At 34.9% G+C, this 21,258-nt stretch overlaps 1 protein-coding gene across 3 annotated transcripts in view; it reads right to left on the bottom strand.

Annotated features, from left to right (window-relative positions):
- Positions 1-21,258, bottom strand: part of RALGPS2 (Ral GEF with PH domain and SH3 binding motif 2) — a 163,904-nt gene that overhangs the window by 68,270 nt on the left and 74,376 nt on the right. For all 3 annotated transcript variants that reach the window (XM_079929852.1, XM_079929854.1, XM_079929853.1), the window contains exons 6-8: positions 19,166-19,255; positions 15,707-15,799; positions 8,805-8,931 (exon numbers count right to left, since the gene is read on the bottom strand). In XM_079929852.1, coding sequence (XP_079785978.1) covers positions 8,805-8,931; positions 15,707-15,799; positions 19,166-19,255 — 310 coding nt within the window. The remainder of the gene's footprint in view (positions 1-8,804; positions 8,932-15,706; positions 15,800-19,165; positions 19,256-21,258) is intronic.

Below are 21,258 nucleotides of genomic sequence, written 5' to 3' on the forward strand. Positions count from 1 at the left end.
TCAGAATGGAATACACAGGGGTTTGGCTAGTCCAAACTGCCAATTCCAGTGTGTGTGTGTGTGTACCTTTAACTCATCTTTGCAACTAACAACTTTATTACCAATCTTCCAGAACAATTTTCTTCTAGAAATTATGTTCTGCTTAGAGCTGACCTTCCCTTAATTCATTTGTGAACTAAAAATTTTAGAGAAATCTCTTGAGACTTTTGCTCAACCAATCAAAACTGAAGATAATTATCTGAACAACTCAAGTCCATCAACACGACCAATGTTTTTGCTCTGCCACATCTCAAAATAAAACTTCTGGTGAAAGAAGGTAAGAGAACATCAAACCCTGAAACCCTGATGTTATTCTTTGTTTTACCTGTGGTCCTTTCGGGATGGCTTTAAAGTCCCTCTCCACCACCCCCAGAACCAGAAAAATCTGCTATAAGATTTCTGGGAGAAATTAGGCATCTAATTGTTTCATCAAATCTTAACTGAATAAAATTTTACTAGGGCATTCCATTTATTTGCAGAACTACAGCATTTCACTTAAACATCCAAAACCCTATTAAAGACCAGTCTTAGAGAATTTTCACAGAAGAGGAATATTATTAAAGCTAGAATCATGTGAAAGTCAACAAACTAGAAAACTGTGCTGAATGCTAACTGCCTTGGCCACAGGGTGCATTGTGCTCTCCTTTATAGAGGTGATATAGCTCTGCTCTGAAGTTCCTGGAAAGCTTAAGAATGACTTAGGCAATGAGTTCCTTGAGATCAAGGAATAAGAAGCAGTATTGGGCTTCCCTGGTGGCGCAGTGGGTGAGAGTCCGCCTGCCGATGCAGGGGACACGAGTTCGTGCCCTGGTCCGGGAAGATCCCACAGGCCGCGGAGCGGCTGGGCCCGTGAGCCATGGCCGCTGAGCCTGCGCGTCCGGAGCCTGTGCTCTGCAGCGGGAGAGGCCACAGCAGTGAGAGGCCCGCGTACCGCAAAGGAAAAAAAAAAAAGAAGCAGTATTATGTCATAGCTAAGCATAGGTCCTGAAGGCAGAACTGCTTGGGTTTGTGGCCCAAATCTACCAGGTACATGTGTTCCCTGGGCCAATTTATGTATTCCTGCCTCAGTTTTGTTATCTATAAAATGGAGATAACAACAGTACCTAGCTCACATAGTTACTGTGAAAATCAAAGGAGGTAATACATGTGGTAAAACATTTAGAATAATGCCTGACACTAGTAAGTACTCAGTAGCCTTTAAGTACCAGATTACTACTGCTCATCTATGTACTTTCTGCATTACCTATCGCGGTGCCTTGCATAGAGTGAGTAATAAATGTACTAAAAGAAACAATATATCCAAATTTTCAGGTGCAAAATTACACTGATCCATGATCTTCATTTGCAAACCTAACAGAGCTATGTCAGCTGTTACAGCAGGTAGTTAAGAGAATGGGCCGTAAGAAAAATTAAGGTAAGAATAGCTATAGTAAGGGATTTCAGCCTAATGAGAATCTTGTCAGAGATTAGATAAGTCACATGTATGGCAGGCAAGGTCCGATAGCTAGCTACTTTACAGGTTACCAAGGAATAAGGTATGGTTGCCTGACATTCAGTAGGATTGAGCTATAACCTTGCAGCTGGTTTATAGAAGGATTATTTATGCTTAGTTATTTTTAATAAATGAAATGAAGCTTATCCTAAAAATGACTTAGACTCTATTCTCCACTCAATGGGATACCATCAATGTCAAGGAAACTTGGCATCTCTGAAGTAGACTTTTAAAACATGAGATATTGGATAAGGCCAATATTAGAAACCATCCCGAAATTTAGTAGATATGAACTAACAAGCTCATCCTCAGGCTCCAAGCCTGGTTGAGTATAAAGATCAAATTTTCAGTCTAATATTCACTTGACTCTATGAGTCATGATACAGGAGTGCTAATTCTTCTAGCATTATATTTCTTAGGACTCCTACTGGTAATAATATAATAAGCCTGTAAAAACTTCCACAATCATGAAAATGTTTCAAATTACTTGTAAACCTTTACTAATGTGATATGATTTTTATATATTTAAATTAATCAATGGTAAGTTAAAAATGATTATATCCTAACAATTTTTTAGTCTTTTATTTAGTGTCTGAGAAAATAAGAAAAGAATGATTCCACTTACGATGATGCCATGACCCCTCCTCAAAAAGCCATCTAAAAATAAGCTCAGTTTTCAATTTTATCAGTGGGGTCAATAGTTATTACATCGTAATTCTATAGATAATTACAGGAAAGACTGAAGAATGAACTCAAAATTAAAACTAAGGACAGATTTCCAAAATATTAATATAATTCCACAATGCTTTCTTTGAACTATAAATGAAATGGTTATAATGCATATCTTTATAGCAAGTGAATTTAACCTCCCTTGCCCCAGTTTCTCCACTTATAATATATGAATAATATCATGTATCTTATACATTGTTGTTAAGAATTAGATAATTTATGTAAAGTATACAGTGTTGGGCATAGAGGATTAAGTTGCAAATAAATGTTACTTATTAAGATTTTTATTATTAGTCTCCTGTTAAGGTTTGCTAAAAAATTTACAAAATACATTACTGAAATATCAGCTGTTGGAAACACTACTGGCAAAGCTGCTGCAACTGGGGGAACCTGATTCTGTTTATGATTAAAATGCAGATCTGTATAGCTTCTACACATGATATTTTTTAAAGATACAAGGCCACTAAGAGAAAAACTATGAAAATGGGAAAGAAATCAATGTAACCCCATCCCCAGCCCTTTTTTTTTTTTTTTTTGCTGTACGCGGGCCTCTCACTGTTGTGGCCTCTCCTGTTGCGGAGCACAGGCTCCGGACACGCAGGCTCAGCGGCCATGGCACACGGGCCCAGCGGCTCCACGGCATGTGGGATCTTCCCGGACCGGGGCACGAACCCGTGTCCCCTGCATCGGCAGGCGGACTCTCAACAACTGCGCCACCAGGGAAGCCCCCCCCGCCCTTTTATATCACAAGTCTTTGAGTGGTCTAAAGTAAACTTCAGAAAATATACTATTAAAGAATGTTAGAAGAATTTTAAATATATAAAAAAGAATGAGGGTAAAAGCGGATATAAATGAGGTAATGGAAAATGGGAATGTAATTCTGGCTAAAGAAAAAGCTAGGGCTAGCTGCCATTTGGTCAGAGCTCATTCTCAAGATTCAAAAGAAAATGACTGAACATGCTTTATTGCTGTTTTAGAATTCAATATGTAATCTTAACGAGAAGAATAAGGTAAAGTAATCCGTGGTGTGTATTATATACAAATTAAACAAAAGAAAGGAAAATGGAATAAAACTCTTAAAATATGAAAAGCCAATGACATTTTTTGACCATTAGGCATTTTTGAGATCAGTGTCACAGACTTCTATACATTTTAACCAAGTAAAATTCTACCAATGGGGCAGGAAAACAATCTCATTAATTCCCAGAGAGCTGCAGAAAGCTTTGGACTTTGTTGAAATTATCTGAATAGAAATGCGAATAAAAAGCTACTATTTTTGAAAATATTTATACATAGATTAGCAAAAATTTCTCTAACGTAAAACTAAAGAACTATATTCTACTCAGAGATCAACATAGGTTAAAAACTAGTGAAACATAAAAGAGGATCAGATAAAATCTGAAAGTCCTTGTAAGTTTAGGCATGCTTTAAACATCTCATTAGCTGTGATGAGGACACCGCTATCAAGGCCTAGTAATGCTATGTACCTCTTTCATGACATAGGATATAGGAGAGATTATTCACAAGGTAATGACATCAACTTGAGCCTTTGGCATTAAAGAGATGTTAAGTTCCACAAAGGAAGGAACAAAGTCCATTTTGATCCCTGTTCTACATCTATCACCAAGAATAGTGCTAAGCAAACACTGGATGGCCAGCTGATGCACCAAAAAGAAAACTGGGGGTGGGTAGGGAGTTGTATACAAAAGTGCACACAAATAAATGTATTGTATTTAAAACAAAAGAAGTTGCTGGAACAATGGGAAGAGCCAGAAAGGGATCATATAATTAATTAAGTCAACCAATAAGTAAGTGCGTGCCTGCTTTTATTCTATATGCTAAACATAGAGCCCTGGACCAAGACAAATTCAGGGCTTGTACACTGCCGAGGGAAAGAGATTAATGAAAACAAAATGGTGCTTGTCAGAGGACAGGGGATGAGAGGGGCACTATATTCCATATTACAGATGGATATAAGAACAGCTTTTCTCTTCTTAAAAAAAAAAAAAAAAAAGGCCTATTATGAAAATCTTTAAGTTGGGGCAGGGGACTTTCTCTACAAGAGATGGAGTCATACGTAGACACATCAAAACAGTGTACTCATGTCCTACAGAAGGGCAGGAGAGTTTAAAAAGACTTCTCTGTAACATTCTGCTTCTACTTAATAGAAAGCAATGTATAGAACTGCAACAACTTATTTCCATAGTTCTAAAAACATATGCTTTCCTTCTCAGAAAACCACCTAAGCTGGTTGAGCTACTGCATCTTCCCAAAATTACATAAATAAAGTAGAAATGAGGTTAGAAAATGCACATGAAAGAATATTTATCATGTTTCATACAACTAAATTATTTTTGCACAATGTTCTTTTTCTCTCTCTCCAGCAAAGCAAAACTTCCCATGCCAAATTCTGCAATAAGCTCCTTAAGATTGTTCTCCAATGACAAGAACAAATGAGTGCTGTTAATGATTTTCAGATTTAAAGCAATAATTCTCATATAAAACAATTTTTTCCTTGAGATTTGCCAAACTATTTCTCTCCAGAAAAACTGTATCCTTAGTCTAAGAATTTTTCACTATATTGTCCAGGCTGACTAATTTTTACCTTGAATGCAAACCAACAGAAGAGACAATTTTTCAAGGGATGATGAGTTGAAAGCCAAGAAAACATTTTCTACTTCTTATAATTTAATCCACATTGAATTATAAATAAATCTGGCAGTATCAAAATAAGAGTTTTGTCAGCATACAAACCTCCATATTCTTTTTTAAGCTTCACAAAAAATGGTTGGTTCTGATCATAATTTTTAGGGGCAAAAACACCAACAGTTTGGATCATGTCTCTCATGTTAAGAAATAGATAATTAGCCTTCACCTTTTCTCTGTGCACTGTAGACAGATTCTTTTGATTGATACATTTGTTCCAAAAGAACCTTTGCAGACATAATGGATGAAGGGTAGCATTATGCAAATTCTGTATATTTGAAGAGAGATAGTTAAATAGGAGCTACCAATATGAATAATGAGCATTATCTTTCAAATGTCTTCGGGACAGGTTCTCTCCTATCAAATGTACAGCATCTTGTAAATGTTGACATTTTTGGCATCTATCTGCACTGGGCCTAGTTTAATATGACTGGTAAAAAATTCTGAAATAAAGAAAAGTTAAATTTAAAAATCATAATCCTAATTCATTTTAAATTAGAACAAAATATGAACAATGTAAATATTAACAGGATATAAACTATTGTAAAATCTTCATTCTTCAATACACTTCGGTATTGAAGATTAGGAATGAGAAAATGAACCAGCTGTCTATGACATAAATAAATCAAGCAGTCAAAAAGTTGTATGAAGTTGAAAATGCTTCACATTTTCTTAGGAAAAGCATGTATGTTTTGATAGATGGAATGAATACATTTAATCTCAAAGTTTGTGATAAAATGAAACTGTCACTACATTAAAAAGACGATTTTCATGCTGGAAATGAACTAAACTGAGTCACAATAACTTGTCTGACAAACGTTTCAATGTTTCACTTTCCCTTCCTAAGTCTACCAAATGTTTGTGCCAAATGTTCCACAATCATCTTACATTCTCAGATGCTTCTTCACAAACTGGTATAGGGATGAATAATTATATGAAGAATCCAATGTATAAAATTATGTAGATGCTAAAGTGTATGTTCTCTATTTTAAGTTAAGTTTTTGCCATTTCCCACCCCCCCTTTTGGCTTCTAATTCTTGAATAACCCTCAGAAACATGCATCTTGCGTCAACAGAGAATATAAGAAGTGGAGGAGGAGAAATCCAGTAAAAAAAAAAACACAAACAAAACTCCCAGGTTTCTAGGGTGGTGGAGCAGTGCAGATAATGCAACACTGTGATCACTAGTAGACTAAGCCAGGAAATAAGATGGGGATCAGGTATGGAACAAGGGGAAAAATGATGAGTTTACTTCTGAACATGCTAAATTAAGAGTTACCAATACATATCTCGTTCAATCAGTATTTGAGTATTTGAGTACCTAAAATGTTACCAGGCTGCAGGAATTACAAAGACAATTAGATGTACAGGTCTAGTCTAAGATTTGGGAGTCATCAGGCAATATACAGAAAAAAACTGCATGAGACTACTCCAAGTGAGCGTATAGAGGAAGAAAAGAAGTGGACTGAGACCTTTATAAGAACAGATTTAAGAGAAAGGCAGAGAAAGAGAAATCGATATAACAAAAGCCAGAAACGTAGAAGGCAAATCAAGAGAGGCTGGTGCTACAAGTGGAGAATTTCAATAAGCAGAAATAACTAGCATCAACCTCTCACAAAATTACAGGTAATAGTGAGAAAGGAGATTCTGGGTCATGAGAATATATAAACTGAAAAAGAACTGAATTGAGGAGTCAATGGAGACCAAACTGAAGACACAGGAAAGATCATGGTTCTATTATTTTCTCCAAACCAACTTCTGCACCTCAATATTTGCCTCATTTGCTTTAACCCACAGGAACAATTACTCTGTTTTAGGTACCAGTGCTGGGAGAAAACAGGTATATTCTTTAATGGAAAACCTTTCCAGATTCCACTATTTCAACGATTTCCCACCCCGCCCCTGTACGTGCATGAGAGTACGCTTATGTGCACATGCACAGACAACATCAAATCTTGTACTGAAGTCTCTACTGTGAATAAATATAAAACAAAGACCTCTGAACTAGACATCAGAGCACAAGGATTTATATTGTTATTTTCTCATTTTCAATAGGAAATAATCTTTTTCTAAAAAATACAAATTACGAAATTTGAGAAAAACATTTCAATGAGAAAAAAATGCAATCATAGAATCAGTAAATTTTAGAATGAGAGTTTAGCAGGTATAATTGGAAAGATGCTAGATCAGAACTTCAGATTTGTCATTAACTAGGTTTTAGGATTATGAACCAGCTCTTTTACCTTTCTGGACTTCGGTTTTCTCAATTGTAATATAAGTGAATTAGATACAAGAGACCACTGTGGTCCCAGCCAGCCTTAAGAAGAGCATGATTCTGGTCCTATGTGTGCTATTTCTAGGTAAAGAAAACAAGGCTTAAAGAAGACAATCCAATGACTTGAAAAGTTAGTATGGTAGAGCCATTTTGGAATTTATGGTTCCCAATTCTCAGTCTAATGTTCTTTACGCTATAAAAAGTTTATGTTTTTATGGAGTAGGAAGATATTGATGACTTTTTAAAATCCTCTATTCTTCCTCTCCCCAAATTACATCTTTCAAGAATGGGCACAGCCAAGGTGACAAGTGGTAAAAAGTGAAGCACATGCAGAATGTCTTTCCTAATATCCAGCTTACAGCCTCTCTGATTGAGTCATGCTTATTATGGCCCTGAACTATTTATCAAAGAAACAGACAAATGGTATGTAGTGGCCACTATCTGTACAGTGCATAGGAGTATTCTGCCTTCAATTCAGGGTGTATAACATTCCCCATTATCACTGGAATTCTAGAATGTCCCACAATGGTCTAATAAGTTCAAGTCTTCTCTGACAAACTAAGGCTGATGCCGTAGAGCAACTGAATGACAGTGTCATCAACTGTCTTTGTCCCTACTTTGTGTTCCGGTCACTGGTATTGTAAAGACTTCAAAGTTTACACTGTAGAGTCTCCTAAACTAGTAACAGGTTTTTCCATTATTTTCAAAAATAGTTATGGTGAAATCCAGTATGAGTAGTTACATAAAAGACCAAGTGGAGATAGGGGAGCAAAGGGGATACTGGGACAAAGCAAATGTTATCATTTGATTACTCTCTACATGGGATCAGACCAATTTATTTTAATGCATATACTAGGTGTATATAATATAAAGTATTTTCTGTATTTAAATTTACATATACATTTAAAATGGTATAGTTTCAGTCTTTTTTATTCAAATACCTGATAAGGCACTACTATTCATATTTTGTTGAACATAAGCTTATAATGTTTAGGTTCAATACTTCTTGGAATTCATCAACACTGTAAACTATACAGTAAAGAGATACATTCTTAGGCAAATAATATGTCAAATACAGATTTGTCTGTCTCAGCACTGAGCTAAATTTCCACAGCTAAACAGCTAATTTCTTCCAGGAAAACAGTAACACCAATATTCATTGAGACTGCTTTTCATAATTCACTGTAAAATATCTGCCAACTACATAAAGCGAGAACTCACAATGTTGCAAATAAATTCATTAAATCTTTTGATCAATTTCTTTAGTTAATGTTAAATATTTTGACAGCATTAAACTTCACTGCAAACTATTGGTTCATTCTTTAAAAGCATTACTAAAATAGGTAAAACATATTGCTTTACCATACGGTCCATCTCTAAGAAGACATGAAAATACACTCCAGGTAATAAGTTAACACATTCCTCTAGTCTATTTTTTCAACTTAACAATCCTTTAATTTCTTTAAAGGACACACGAACTTTTAAAATATATTGAATTTTATATAAACTACTGATTAAGGCAGAGCAAGAACCAGGCATAATGAACACACATGATGTAACTCACCTAAATAGGGAATGCAAGGTGTCATCTTTAAGCTACTTATATAGTCTCTGAGTCTTTTGTAGTTATCTTCTTTACTCATTACATATTCTAATTTTTCAAAGGTAGTTTTGTCTTTTCGACTTAATAACTAAAAAACAAACAGAAAAGCCTAAGTTATTTCCGAATCCGATTTTATTATAGCAAAGACTTGAAGTTATAGTTACTATAAATTTGAATTTTAATTTCAGTTATATCTTCTTTAATTATATTTTGGTAGTATATAAATAAAACAAAATCAAACATGTCTATTAATATAATAAACCCAAATTCATTATTTTTAAAATACAATATACTTTGTATGTACATAAAATAATTAACTTACTAAGTAGTAAATTATACATTATTTCTTATCTTTACTATTTTAAATGGCTAAATAATTTTTATTAATCATTTTCCTAATTTAAAATAATTATGGGGCTTCCCTGGTGGCGCAGTGGTTGAGAGTCCACCTGCCGATGCAGGGGACATGGGTTCATGTCCCGGTCCGGAAAGATCCCACATGCCGCGGAGCAGCTAGGCCCGTGAGCCATGGCCGCTGAGCCTGTGCGTCCGGAGCCTGTGCTCCGCAACGGGAGAGGCCACAACAGTGAGAGGCCCGCGTATCGCAAAAAAATAAAAAATAAAATAATAATAATTATGTATTCATATTCAGCTCAAATGCCCAAATATTTTCATGCATTGTCCCCTGCCTCGTCAAAGATAAATCTTACATAATCATTAAGAAATAAATACTGCATTTCATAATTTAAGTAATAATTTTCCTTGATAAATCTAATCATGGCTAGTCCTACCAGTAACTATAAAACTATGATTTAGGGTTTCCCTGGTGGCACGGTGGTTAAGAATCCACCTGCCAATGCAGGGGACATGGGTTCGAGCCCTGGTCCGGGAAGATCCTACATGCCGTGGAGCAACTAAGCCCGTGAGCCACAACTACTGAGCCTGTGTGCCACAACTACTAAGCCCATGTGCCACAACTACTGAGCCTGTGCTCTAGAGCCCGTGCTCTGCAACAAGAGAAGCCACCACAATAAGAAGCCCACGCACCACAATGAAGAGTAGCCTGCACACCGCAATGAAGCGTAGCCCTCGCTCTCCGCAACTAGAGAAAGCCCATGCACAGCAATGAAGACCCAATGCAGCCAAAAATAAATAAATTAAATAAATAAATTAAAAAAAGAAAAACAACTATGATTTACATGTTTGGATTTTTGACATTTTTTTCTTTGATCCCTTTGATCAGTGCTATATTGCATTACAGTTGATCAATCAACAGCAGCTGTTTTAGGAGGCTTGAGGAGTAGATTTGTAGTGGGTGCCCTTTGAGAAAAAATGGAGCTATCAAGGGGAATAAAAGAAAAGCAGGGTCAGTCACCCAAAAAGTATTAACTAAAAGATTCAGAAAATATGTATTTTTAAGTATTCCAAAGACTCTGAAAAAAATTTTTCTCTTTAAATATGTGAAGTTACTATTTCATTATGATGTAATCAGATTTCACTTTGTATCATAAAATATTTACGTTATTTTATAGTAGGCAAAACACTTCCACCAATAAAATTCTAATTCTCCTATAAGGTTAACAGAAAAGTCAGAGGATTGATTTAAAGATGAGGTGACTGAGATTCAAAGGAGAAGCAGTACATATCAACACTCATCAGTCATCCACTCACAAAGACTAGGTCCTGTTTTTCAGGGTCCTGTTTTTCAGTCTGGTCCTGGAGACAGAAAACTCTAACACCTGCTCTTTCTAGTCTTACAAGTAGTACAGTTGGAATTGATGTTGGAATCTATTTTTCACAGGCTCCAAGAGGCAGATTACCGTTGGATAATCTTTATCAAGAAAATGTCTGACCAATATCCCTCTCTCTTTAAAACACAAGAGTTCAAGGAGTTCTTTGCCTGAATGTTTTAGATAGATTTTCCAGGGTCTGAAACACTGGTTTCACAGCTTTTTGTGGCCCAGCTTCAACACACTTGATCGGCATTTTCAAGATTAGGTGCAACTCTCTGCTTGAGTGACCTGTAAATCCAAACATCCTTTTCTCTCCCACATAACAAAGCATTTAAATGTGCAAAATATACTGACATGACATAGCAGGGATAAAAAGAAACTTATTCTTTTTTTCCAAAGTCAATCATTCTAAAACTCTGGTACAGTATCAGGAGAAACAAATTACTTGGGACTCATAACTGATCTTGACACATCTGAAACACAAAACTAAAGAACCACACAGTCTAACATGTATAAAAATAACTTATATTTTGGAATTTTCATAACAAATCAATAACTAGATTGAAAGGATTCACTCTCCAGTGGCATAGCAGAGACTTGTTTTCAGAAGACTATTTTAAAAGGCTGTGGTAAAATATACATAATATTTACCACTTTAAACATTTTGAAGTATATAGTTTAGTAGCATCATCGGCCAATCACTGCAACCACCCAAGGACAGAACTCTTTTCATCTTCCCAAACTGGAACTCCACACCCATTAAACAGAAACTCCTCATTGCTTGTTCCTCCCAGGCCCTGGTAACCACCTTCTACTTTCTGTCTCAACCAATGTGACTACTCTTGGGACCTCATATATATGGAATCATTCAGTATTTGTCCTATTGTGTCTAGCTCATTTCATTTAGCATAATATCATCAAGATTTATCCATGGTGCAGCATGTGTCAGAATTTCATTCCTTTTTAAGGCTGAATAATATTTCATGCTATGTTTATACCACATTTTGTACATCCATTTACCTGTTGGTGGACATCTGGATTGTTCATACCTTTTGGTTATTGTTAATTATACTGCTTTGAACACTGGTGTAAAAATATGTTTGAATCCCCACTTTCAGTTCTTTTGGGTATACATCCAGAAGTGGAATTGATGGATAAATGGTAACTCTATGTAATTCTAATTTTTTGAGGATAAATCCTATTATTTCTAATCATTTTTTTCTGACTGTGCTGGCTAAGATCTCTATGTTGAATAGAAACGGTGAAAATGGGCATCCTTTTCCTTGATGTTAAAGCGAACGTTGCTAATATTTCCCCCACTTGGATTTTTTCTGGTACATTCCCTTTGTCGGTTTTAAAGAAAACCCCAAACACTCTCAATTCTTCATTCATATGATCTTCTAACGTGACCCGATACCCTACCCCTCTCAATCCTTTCCAACTGTACCCTCTAGGACTCAGGGCCCGTTCTCTGCAAAAGTCCCATCTTTGACCTTTTCTTGAAGCATTCTCTTTCTTTTCTTACAAACGTTGTAACATCAGTCTGGAGTTCAGTTAGGTGCCGTTCTTCCTCCTTTCTCTTCACAATTCCTTCCAGCTTATTGTCACACTATCCTCCCCAAAATCTTCCAGCTGCTAATTAAGTTCAAGCACTAGACCAGTGCTGTCCAATCAAATTTTGTGTGATGATGGAAATGTTCTACGTCTGTGCTGTCCATACAATAGCCACTAGCCACATGTGACTACTGAGCATTTGTAACATGGCTAGAAAGACTAAGGAACTGAACCTTAAATTTTATTTAATCCTAAGGATTTAAATTTAATAGCCACATGTGGCTAGTGGCTATAGTACTGGACAAAAGAACACTAGATTACAACACTTATATTACTGTCATTAATAGAGCTACAAGTTATTTTCCCATCATTAAGATTTTAGTAGTTGGAGAAGAAGAGTCTATGAACCAATATTATTCTTATATCCTGATGACTGCAGTCTTTATACAGACGATACTCCCAATACCCTGGTTTCTAAGTTTCTTCACTCCTCTTTGAATCATCTCATCTTCCACCACTCAGCCTCCACTCCCTAGGACGTCCTGAACCCAATAAATATTTGAGGGCACCAGGATTTCCACCAGTTACCATACTACCTTTTCAATGTTCATTATCTCTTTCCTTTTACTTGGGTTAAACTCCTCGTCTATCACTAAAACAACTTTTACTTTTGACTACTTTATCTCTTATACTATCCTTGACCCCTCTGTGGTACAAACAAGCCTAAAAAAATTCCATCTCTGCTTAAATACAATTATCTGCACTTCTCCAGGTTAATGCTGAACACCTGAACCTGGCTGGAGAGTACATAACTTTCCTGACTGGTTTCACTGTAAGTTCCCGACCAAAAATCTCAAATGGACCTTCATAAGACCTACCAAACCTACAATGTTTCTCTAGTTAATTCACTCTCACACTCTCCTAGATGACTTTCATCCTTTCCTCCTTCTGCAAACCAAGACCTCCCCCACTCTCAACTAATGACCTTGCTTCTTATGTCTTATGAAATAAAGCATCAGAAGAACTTCTGCAGAATCCCACCACCAAATCTACCAACATACCTGTGTCTGTAACCAAATGCATCCCTTCTCTCCTGTTAAAATGGATAAACTGTTCCTGCCCCACTAGAGTACTGGACCTCATTCCCTCGTGCCTAATCTAGTAGGTATCACTGGAGTGACTCTTTTTTCTCTTACTATTTCCTCATTCTATTATATTAGATCATTGCACCAACATACAAATATATTGTCATGGATCTCATCTTCAAAATGAAAACAAAACGCCACGAACCTTTAATATCCTATTTCCCTCCAGCTACTGCCAGATTTCTCTACAGGACCTCACCCCAGTCCTTTACAGCAAAATTCCTCAAATGCATTCTCTGTACTTACTGTCCCATTTTTTTCTCCACCATTCTCTCAAATCCAATCAGTCTTTCACCCCACTACCGTACTGAAGCCACCTCTGCCAAGGTCACCAATCCTTTCCAACTGCCAGATTCAATGGTCATCTCAAAGTTCTCATTTGACACAGGTGAGCACTCTTTCTTGAAACACCTTCTTTACCTGACTGTGGAAAACTTCTACCCGTGATATTTCCTTTGTTGATTACAACCTCATGTTTTAAATACTATCTTTATGCTGATGATCACAAAAATGTATCTCTAGCTCTAACTGTTCTATTAAACTTGTATACCTAACTCTGACCTTATAGTTCCACGTGAATATTTTCTCAGCCAACTCAAAATTGATATGTATAAGATAGAACCCCCCCAACACTCCTTCTCTATACCTCCCTGAATATCAGTAAATTGCATCTGCATTCTCTTATTCGATGCCATCTCTCTGAATTCAGCTCCTGTCATCAACTACTCCTTAGCTTGTTTCACTCTGCCAACACTGACCACCCTGCTATTCTGTGAACATTGCCAGGCCCTTTGCACTGGCTACTTGTTTGGAATTCTCTTCTCTCAGATATGCACATGAATGTTTTCCTCAGTTACTCTAGGTCTCTACCCAAATGTCACTTATCAGAGCCTCTTACCACACATCATAAAAAGGAAAGCACGGAAGTATCTTATATCTCACTTACTCTGCTTTACTTTTCTACAGAGCGTTTATCACTATTTATGATATATCATTCATTTATTTACAGCTTATCTTTCCCCAGAAGAATGTTAGCTGTACAAGAATGGACTTTGTCTGTATCATTCACTATGCATGTCAAGCAATTAGACAGTGCCTGGCACAAAGTGGAATATTTTAAAATTTAATATAAATACCAAAAATTTTATTCAGATTAATAATAGAGCTGCTACTAAATTTAAACAAAATTATTCTCCATGCAATACATGAGGGAGACAACGAAAATAACTTCAAGGAAAATAAAAATTAACTTGAGGGAAATGTATCTCATTTCTAAACCACAATATAAACCAGAGTATAATTCTTTTCCCTAAAACTTCAAAGATGGAATTCATAACTGTATATTTATAATCATTTCCATTCCCTCATTAAGTTCAAATTTTAACAAATAAGGTCATCATTAAAAATAATTTTTAGAGTAGGAAAACCGTTCACTCAGGTGTTTCTAAAATACAAATAAAATATAAAGAGGACCATAAACTGTTCCAAGCTAATGTTTTTCCAGTATAGAAATCTACCCTGATTTTCATGAGAAACATCTGTCTCTTCAGATACTATGAAAAGTGAAAACAGCACTAGGCTAATTAAAAACAAAGTTATATTTTATCAAGTAAAAAAGTGTTTTAAAGTCAGTCAAGTCTTTATTACAGGACAGTAAGAACACACTAACCCTTTGTACAAAATGTAGTAAACAAAATCATTCCTCTTTTACATTAAAGAACAGTATTAAATATGAACAGATTTAACTGAATCTAAAATTTCAGTTATATAAAATCTAAATGAAAAATATCTAGAAACCTTGAGGCCAGTATCCGGTTAATCAACTGTAAAAGTACACAAATTTGCACAAGCAAAAATTCACACCCTGACCTTGTTAAAGTAATAGAACCAAATATGATTAGCATAATACCACAATGTGCAGAAACACTGCCTACTTTCATGTTAACTATCAGATTTCCCATTGTTCCTAAGGAAACAACCTGAGAGTTTATTGACTAAAAAATAATGGAAATCTGAATCAGTAAAATTTTTTTTGAAAATTACAATTTGTATCTTCCTCAAATTTTCCAAAAGCATAATCTTTACATGATTAACACAATTTTTTTTTTTGCATTTACACTTTCCCATCAATAAGCTTGAAATGCTATGTTGTCAAAGATGTTTAAAGAGGTTCTAGAAAAATGAGTTCCTAAAGAGCAGAAACGAAGCACCAAGTTGTTAATTTACCCAAAAAATACCTAACAAGTCTAGTGAAATACTTATTTAAGGAGAGAGAAAAAAGTATGTAGGTTTCAAAGAACAGTACAAAGTACTTCAAAAATCCTTATCTATTATCATAATATTAACCTTACTAAGAACTATAAAAGGAACTAACACATCTTTACTTCCAACAGGAAGTCTAACCTTTCATTAACTAAGGAAAATTACTCACCGCCCATGTTTTAGTCAACCTGAAAATTGGGGCACTCTGTAAGCCAGAAACCACTGCCATAAGTGCGTGAAGGTTATTCAGCTCGTACAGTTTCTGGAAGATTTAAGAAAAGCAGGGAGGAGAGATGAAAAATAAACAGCATGAATACAAGACAACTTTAACAACAAGTATAATCTAGGCAACTGGTAGTGTTCTAGTACTTATTACCCTCATTGTTGAGATTTGTCTTTGGGGTATCCACTATATTTACAGTAAGCTGATTTCGGCCCACAATAGAACTTCCACATTCTAATTTGGCACTGCCCCCAAGCTCTGGGAACAAATCTACCTCTAGTTGTGTAATACATTAAGAAAACCAAAATTACGGCTCAGTATCAAGGTTACCTGGTATGACCATGCATCCTCATTTCTTGTAAGCAGTTTCCTTCCTTATACTGAAATATTACTAGCCTCTGCCTTATGATCTGAGTTTAAAGGAAGGGTCCATGCCCAGGATCCTGATCTGGTGTCCTACTCAGGATCCCCATTATTCCAGGGCTAGGGTTCAAACCTGCTTTCCATAGCCCTCCTCAATTTCCTGCTTCCTCCTGGCTGAATCTTCAAATCCTTTGTTCCTTGTTCATGTTGGGATATCCACCTGCTTCCCAATACCAGACATTGCTTTTTACAGCCTCCGTGCAGAAGGCTCCCATCTAATGCTAGGTTCCAACCGTTTACGGAGAGATCTACTATTTTTGTCAAATTATTGCTAATTGCCCAGGTTTCTTCAAACTATCAAACGCTTACATCTCAATGGTCTTATCATTTAAAAACTGTCCTCACCATGAAGCGACTCCAAGGCAAAAATGGCCTGTTCTGAATATGAAAACCAAGGCAAAGTGAAGGGTTCTATTCTTCTGAAGAACCCTAACTAATACCACCTTAACTCAGGTCTCAAAGAACCCCCATAAAATTTCAAGAAATATGAACTCAAGTAAGAGAAAAAAAGGAAAAGGATAAATACAAGGAAATAATAATTCACAAATGGAGAACATCAGGTATTAGCCTCAAATAAAATGAAGATTAAAAATGAAGGCATTATCTAGAAAGCAACATAAAAGCCAAAGGGTCTTTTAAAAAATGTGAAATAAAAGGTAAAGAGACATCAAAGGAAGAGCAAAAAAGGCCAACATTTATCTTAATGGAGCTTCAGACGGACATGATAAAAAACAATGGGGTAGAAACAATATGAGAGATAATGGTGGATTATTTTCTCAAATTACCAAAAGACACTAATTCCCAGGGCTAGTAAGTTCAAGAAATCCCAAGTAGAGTAAATTAAAAACAAAAACAACTGTAAGTCTGGAATAGCATTTTTCAAGAACAAGGATGACATAACAATGCTTCCAGACAAAAGAAAGAGAACTTTTTAAAAAGATTTAAAAAATGGTGCCAACAGGATTATTCATATGGAAAAATATGAACTGGAATCCATAATTCCTACATATTATATCTAAAATTTCAGATGAATTAAATATCAAAATCAAAGCTGTACAACTTTTAAAGAATAATATAAGAGAAAATCTTTGATATTCTCAGAGGTGAGAGTAAGATATTTAAGTGAGATATTCTTAAATCAGAAAATGAAAGTTACAGATTAATACATTTGACTATTAAAATTAAGAGCATCTATATCAAAAGATAACATGAAAAGAGTTATAAGACAAGTCACAAATAGGAAGATGTATGCAAAGAATATAGCAAAGAACTTTAGTATCTGGAATTATATTTTTAAAACTGCTATAAAAATCAAAGACCAATACTATAATAGAAAATTGTTCAAAGATCTTGAACAGACATTTCAGGAGAGAAAACCTAAACAGCCAACACACAAAAAATGTTATTTTTCACCAGATTCAATGAAAGTTAGTGGTGTAACTGTCATTTCTTTGAAGATAAATTTGTCTTTTCTCCCTATATTTCTAGGGCTTTAACCTGCAGTTGAGCACCAAGAGACTCACACATGAATGCTTTATAAGCAGTGGTACTTATAACAGCAAAAATCTAGAAACTCCTGCCCAAGTTTCTAGGCTGTCTGCCCTACAGATTTCAGATTTGCGTTTCCCCCCACCTAATCACACGAGATAATTCCTTAAATCTTTTTATACATTATATACATATATATATGTGTGTGTGTATTTTTTTTTTCTGTCTCTACAGAACCGTAACTGAAACAACCTACTAAAAGAAGAGAAAGACCTGCCAGTTTTATAACAAACTGAATACAGAAGGCGAGTCTAACTACAGGGATTTAAGAGACAGAAATGAGACAAAAAAATTATGAATTTAGGGCTTGAGATGAAAGTAAACACCGTCAAAAATAACTCAAAGCCTAAGAGTCTGAATTGGAATTAAATGATTATTTGATGAGGATAATGGCAGGTTTGATGGACAAAATTTGGTGGTTCTGAGTGGAACATACAACAAGTACATAAAAAAAAAAACTAACAAAAATACCAGAAAACAATAATGCAAATTCAGGATCTATGGAGAAAAGTCATGGACTTCTATTAGCTAAAACCCAATATTTATCTAACATATCACAAAGAATGTTTTTAAAAATTTTATGACACTTCTGCAAAATATCAAATTTTCAGAAGGCTAGCTCTGCCACCTAGTGCCATAGAATGTTAGAATACAATTGTTCCAAGGTGCTCAAGGGGGAAATATGGAAGAGTTATGACTTACAATAATTACATTTTTACAATAATTTACAATTGTAAAAATGATATCCTCATTTTATTCCATCTTTGTTCACAGGTGAGATAAGTTATGCATTTATTATAAGAATAATGACGGATATGGTTACAATTATACCTCTTTTTAGTTAACATCAATTTGGAGTTGTTACAAATTTTAATAAAATCTTGAATGTTCTATTCCATCCTCCTCTCTAAATTTTGACTATCCTTGAAATCCATGTTTTATTTCTCTTGCTGCATCTCTTATCTACGTTGCTCAATTAAGGTATTTGGTTAACATCCTCATTTATACTATTTAAAAAAAAATAAAGTCTTATCATTCTCCATATGGTTGGCAGAGTGATCTATTTCAAAGGCAAATAATTGATACGTATTTTCCTACTTAATCCTATAAGGCTTTTTCAATCGCCTGCAGAATAGACCAGTATTTTATAAATATTAAACTTCATCATAATCTGACCTCTGCCCAGTCAAATATTATGTAATTCAGCTTCTCTGAGAGAGGGAGGAAAAGTATAAAAGAAAGGGGAGGAAGACAGGAGGAATAAAAGAAAAGGCAAAGGAAACAGGCATTCAATTTAAAAAACAGACTTATATTAGTCAGTAGGCCATATTTTCTAGGGTCGATAAAAAGTGAACATAGTGTCACAGGCAAACATTTACTTACAAGCGTTGCTAAATGATTAAACTCAAAAATAGAAACACAAGTTTGTCTTACCTTAGCAGTTTTAATATAGTGGCTCAAAACTTCTGCTCTAATTTTTAATGTTTGAGCATGAAGAATCTCTCTAACAACCCAAAAGCTTACCTGCAAATAGAAATTAAAAATAGTTGAATAGCAAGATTCTTTACTTACTAGGATCAAATTAATGACAAGAGCTATTTGAGAAACAGATAGCTGTTAAAAAAAAATACTTTCTCTTTCCCTTGATTCACCGCCAGGACATAAACAATCTTCAAATGTTGCATACACTTCATATATACACAGACAGATACAGAAATGTATATAAGTGTGTACACACACATAAAAACATCACTACAATTTTTAATTTATAAAAGCTAATACAAATTTTGAAGGAAAAGAGAATGCAATAAAACCAGAGTGATGCAACATGAGCACTATAAAAGTGTTTTCTGCTGTATTTTGAAACACTTTGGCAGAAATAGACAAGCTCTAAGATCAGACATTGTAAAACATGCTATAGTATGTTTTACTGTGGCTGTGTAATCCCATGCTGCCATTTTATTTACATTGAGTAGAATCATAAGTGTAAAGAATCTCAAGTACAGTTTTACTGGTATGAATAAAATGAAATAAAATATCATAAAGAAAAATACATCTAAGTCATTCTAAAATTAAGATTGTATTTTTAAAATTATGTAATGTTTTCTAATTCAATGAAACCATTTTCAAGATTTCTTTTAAAAAACATTAAAAATCATTCATCAGAATGCTGACTAGATCTGTAACATTACTAAAATGCTCTACTCTGGTGAAAATAGTGGGCTTATCATATGATATAAAGTAATATGTATGTAACATATTCATGTACTATGAAAGCAAAATCAAAGCACTATCAGTTGGTTCAAAATTATACAAACCTAAAAACAGGATGCAGTTAGAAATCTTAGTGCAAAGGATAAAGCCACTGCCTGATATTTTGTCACCTTTTCTTAGTGAGAAATATTTTAGATTTTACTTACAACTTTCACCTCTAAACAAATGTGTAAATGTAAAATGTATATATTTTACCAAGCCATCTTTATATTTGTTACTATACTTGAGCTACTAATGGCAATAATTATCCCTGATTCTAATAAAGTTTACTTCTACAGTATATCTAAAGTTATACTTTAGATATTTTAACAACCTTAGCAAATATTAATTACGATTCAATCTAAACTGCATAATCATTGATTTAATTAAATTTTATGTCAAATACTACGGTAATTAAAAAAAAGAATCTAAAAAAGAGCGGATATATGTATTTGTGTAACAGATTCACTTTGCTGTACACCTGAAACTAACACAATATTGTAAATCAGCTATACTTCAATAAAAAATTTTTTAATTAAAAAAAATAAAAGTAAAAATAAAATTAAAAACATGGCCACAAATTCTTTGTCACTCTTCACATTGAAAGTTGGGGTGTATGTCACCTCTCATTGAACCTAGACAAGCTCATGACTGCTTCAAGAAACAGAAAATTAACAAAACTGATGCTGGCTTCCAGGAAAAGGTCATAAAAGAACATGCAGCCCCTGCCTTGATTGCTGGAACATTCTCTCTGGGACTCCTAAACTACCATGTAAGAAGTCCAACTACCCTGAGAGCACCATGCCAGAAAGGCTAAGTGTAGGTGCTCCCCAGTTGAAAGTCCCAGCTAAAGCCAACCACACCTGAGAACACTGCCCCAGAATGATCAACACTGAGGCATAGATTAATGAAATTACTGGACTTAGAGGAAAAAAATCTTTAGGCCGAGACAAAAAGAGAAAGTGATTTTTAGGGAAAAGAAAATTTAATTATCATCAGACTTTTCAATAGCAACACTCTGCCAGAAAAAAAATGGAGTACTATATCAAATATTATCAAGAAAGAAAATTTCATACAAAGGACAGGCAAACTTGTCAACATGTAAAAAACTCAAGAATTACTGTTCCGATGAACCCTTCCCAAGTAATTTCCTGGAGAACGAGTTTCAGACAGTCAAATGACTAGAGAAACATCAACATGAGGATGGTAGTGAGCATTAAATATGCACTTATTCACAGAAATAAGAGTAACGAGGGTTAAAAGAAGGAGAGTAC

The sequence above is a fragment of the Stenella coeruleoalba genome, assembly GCF_951394435.1.
Source record: "Stenella coeruleoalba genome assembly, chromosome: 1".
Classification (NCBI taxonomy): domain Eukaryota; kingdom Metazoa; phylum Chordata; class Mammalia; order Artiodactyla; family Delphinidae; genus Stenella; species Stenella coeruleoalba.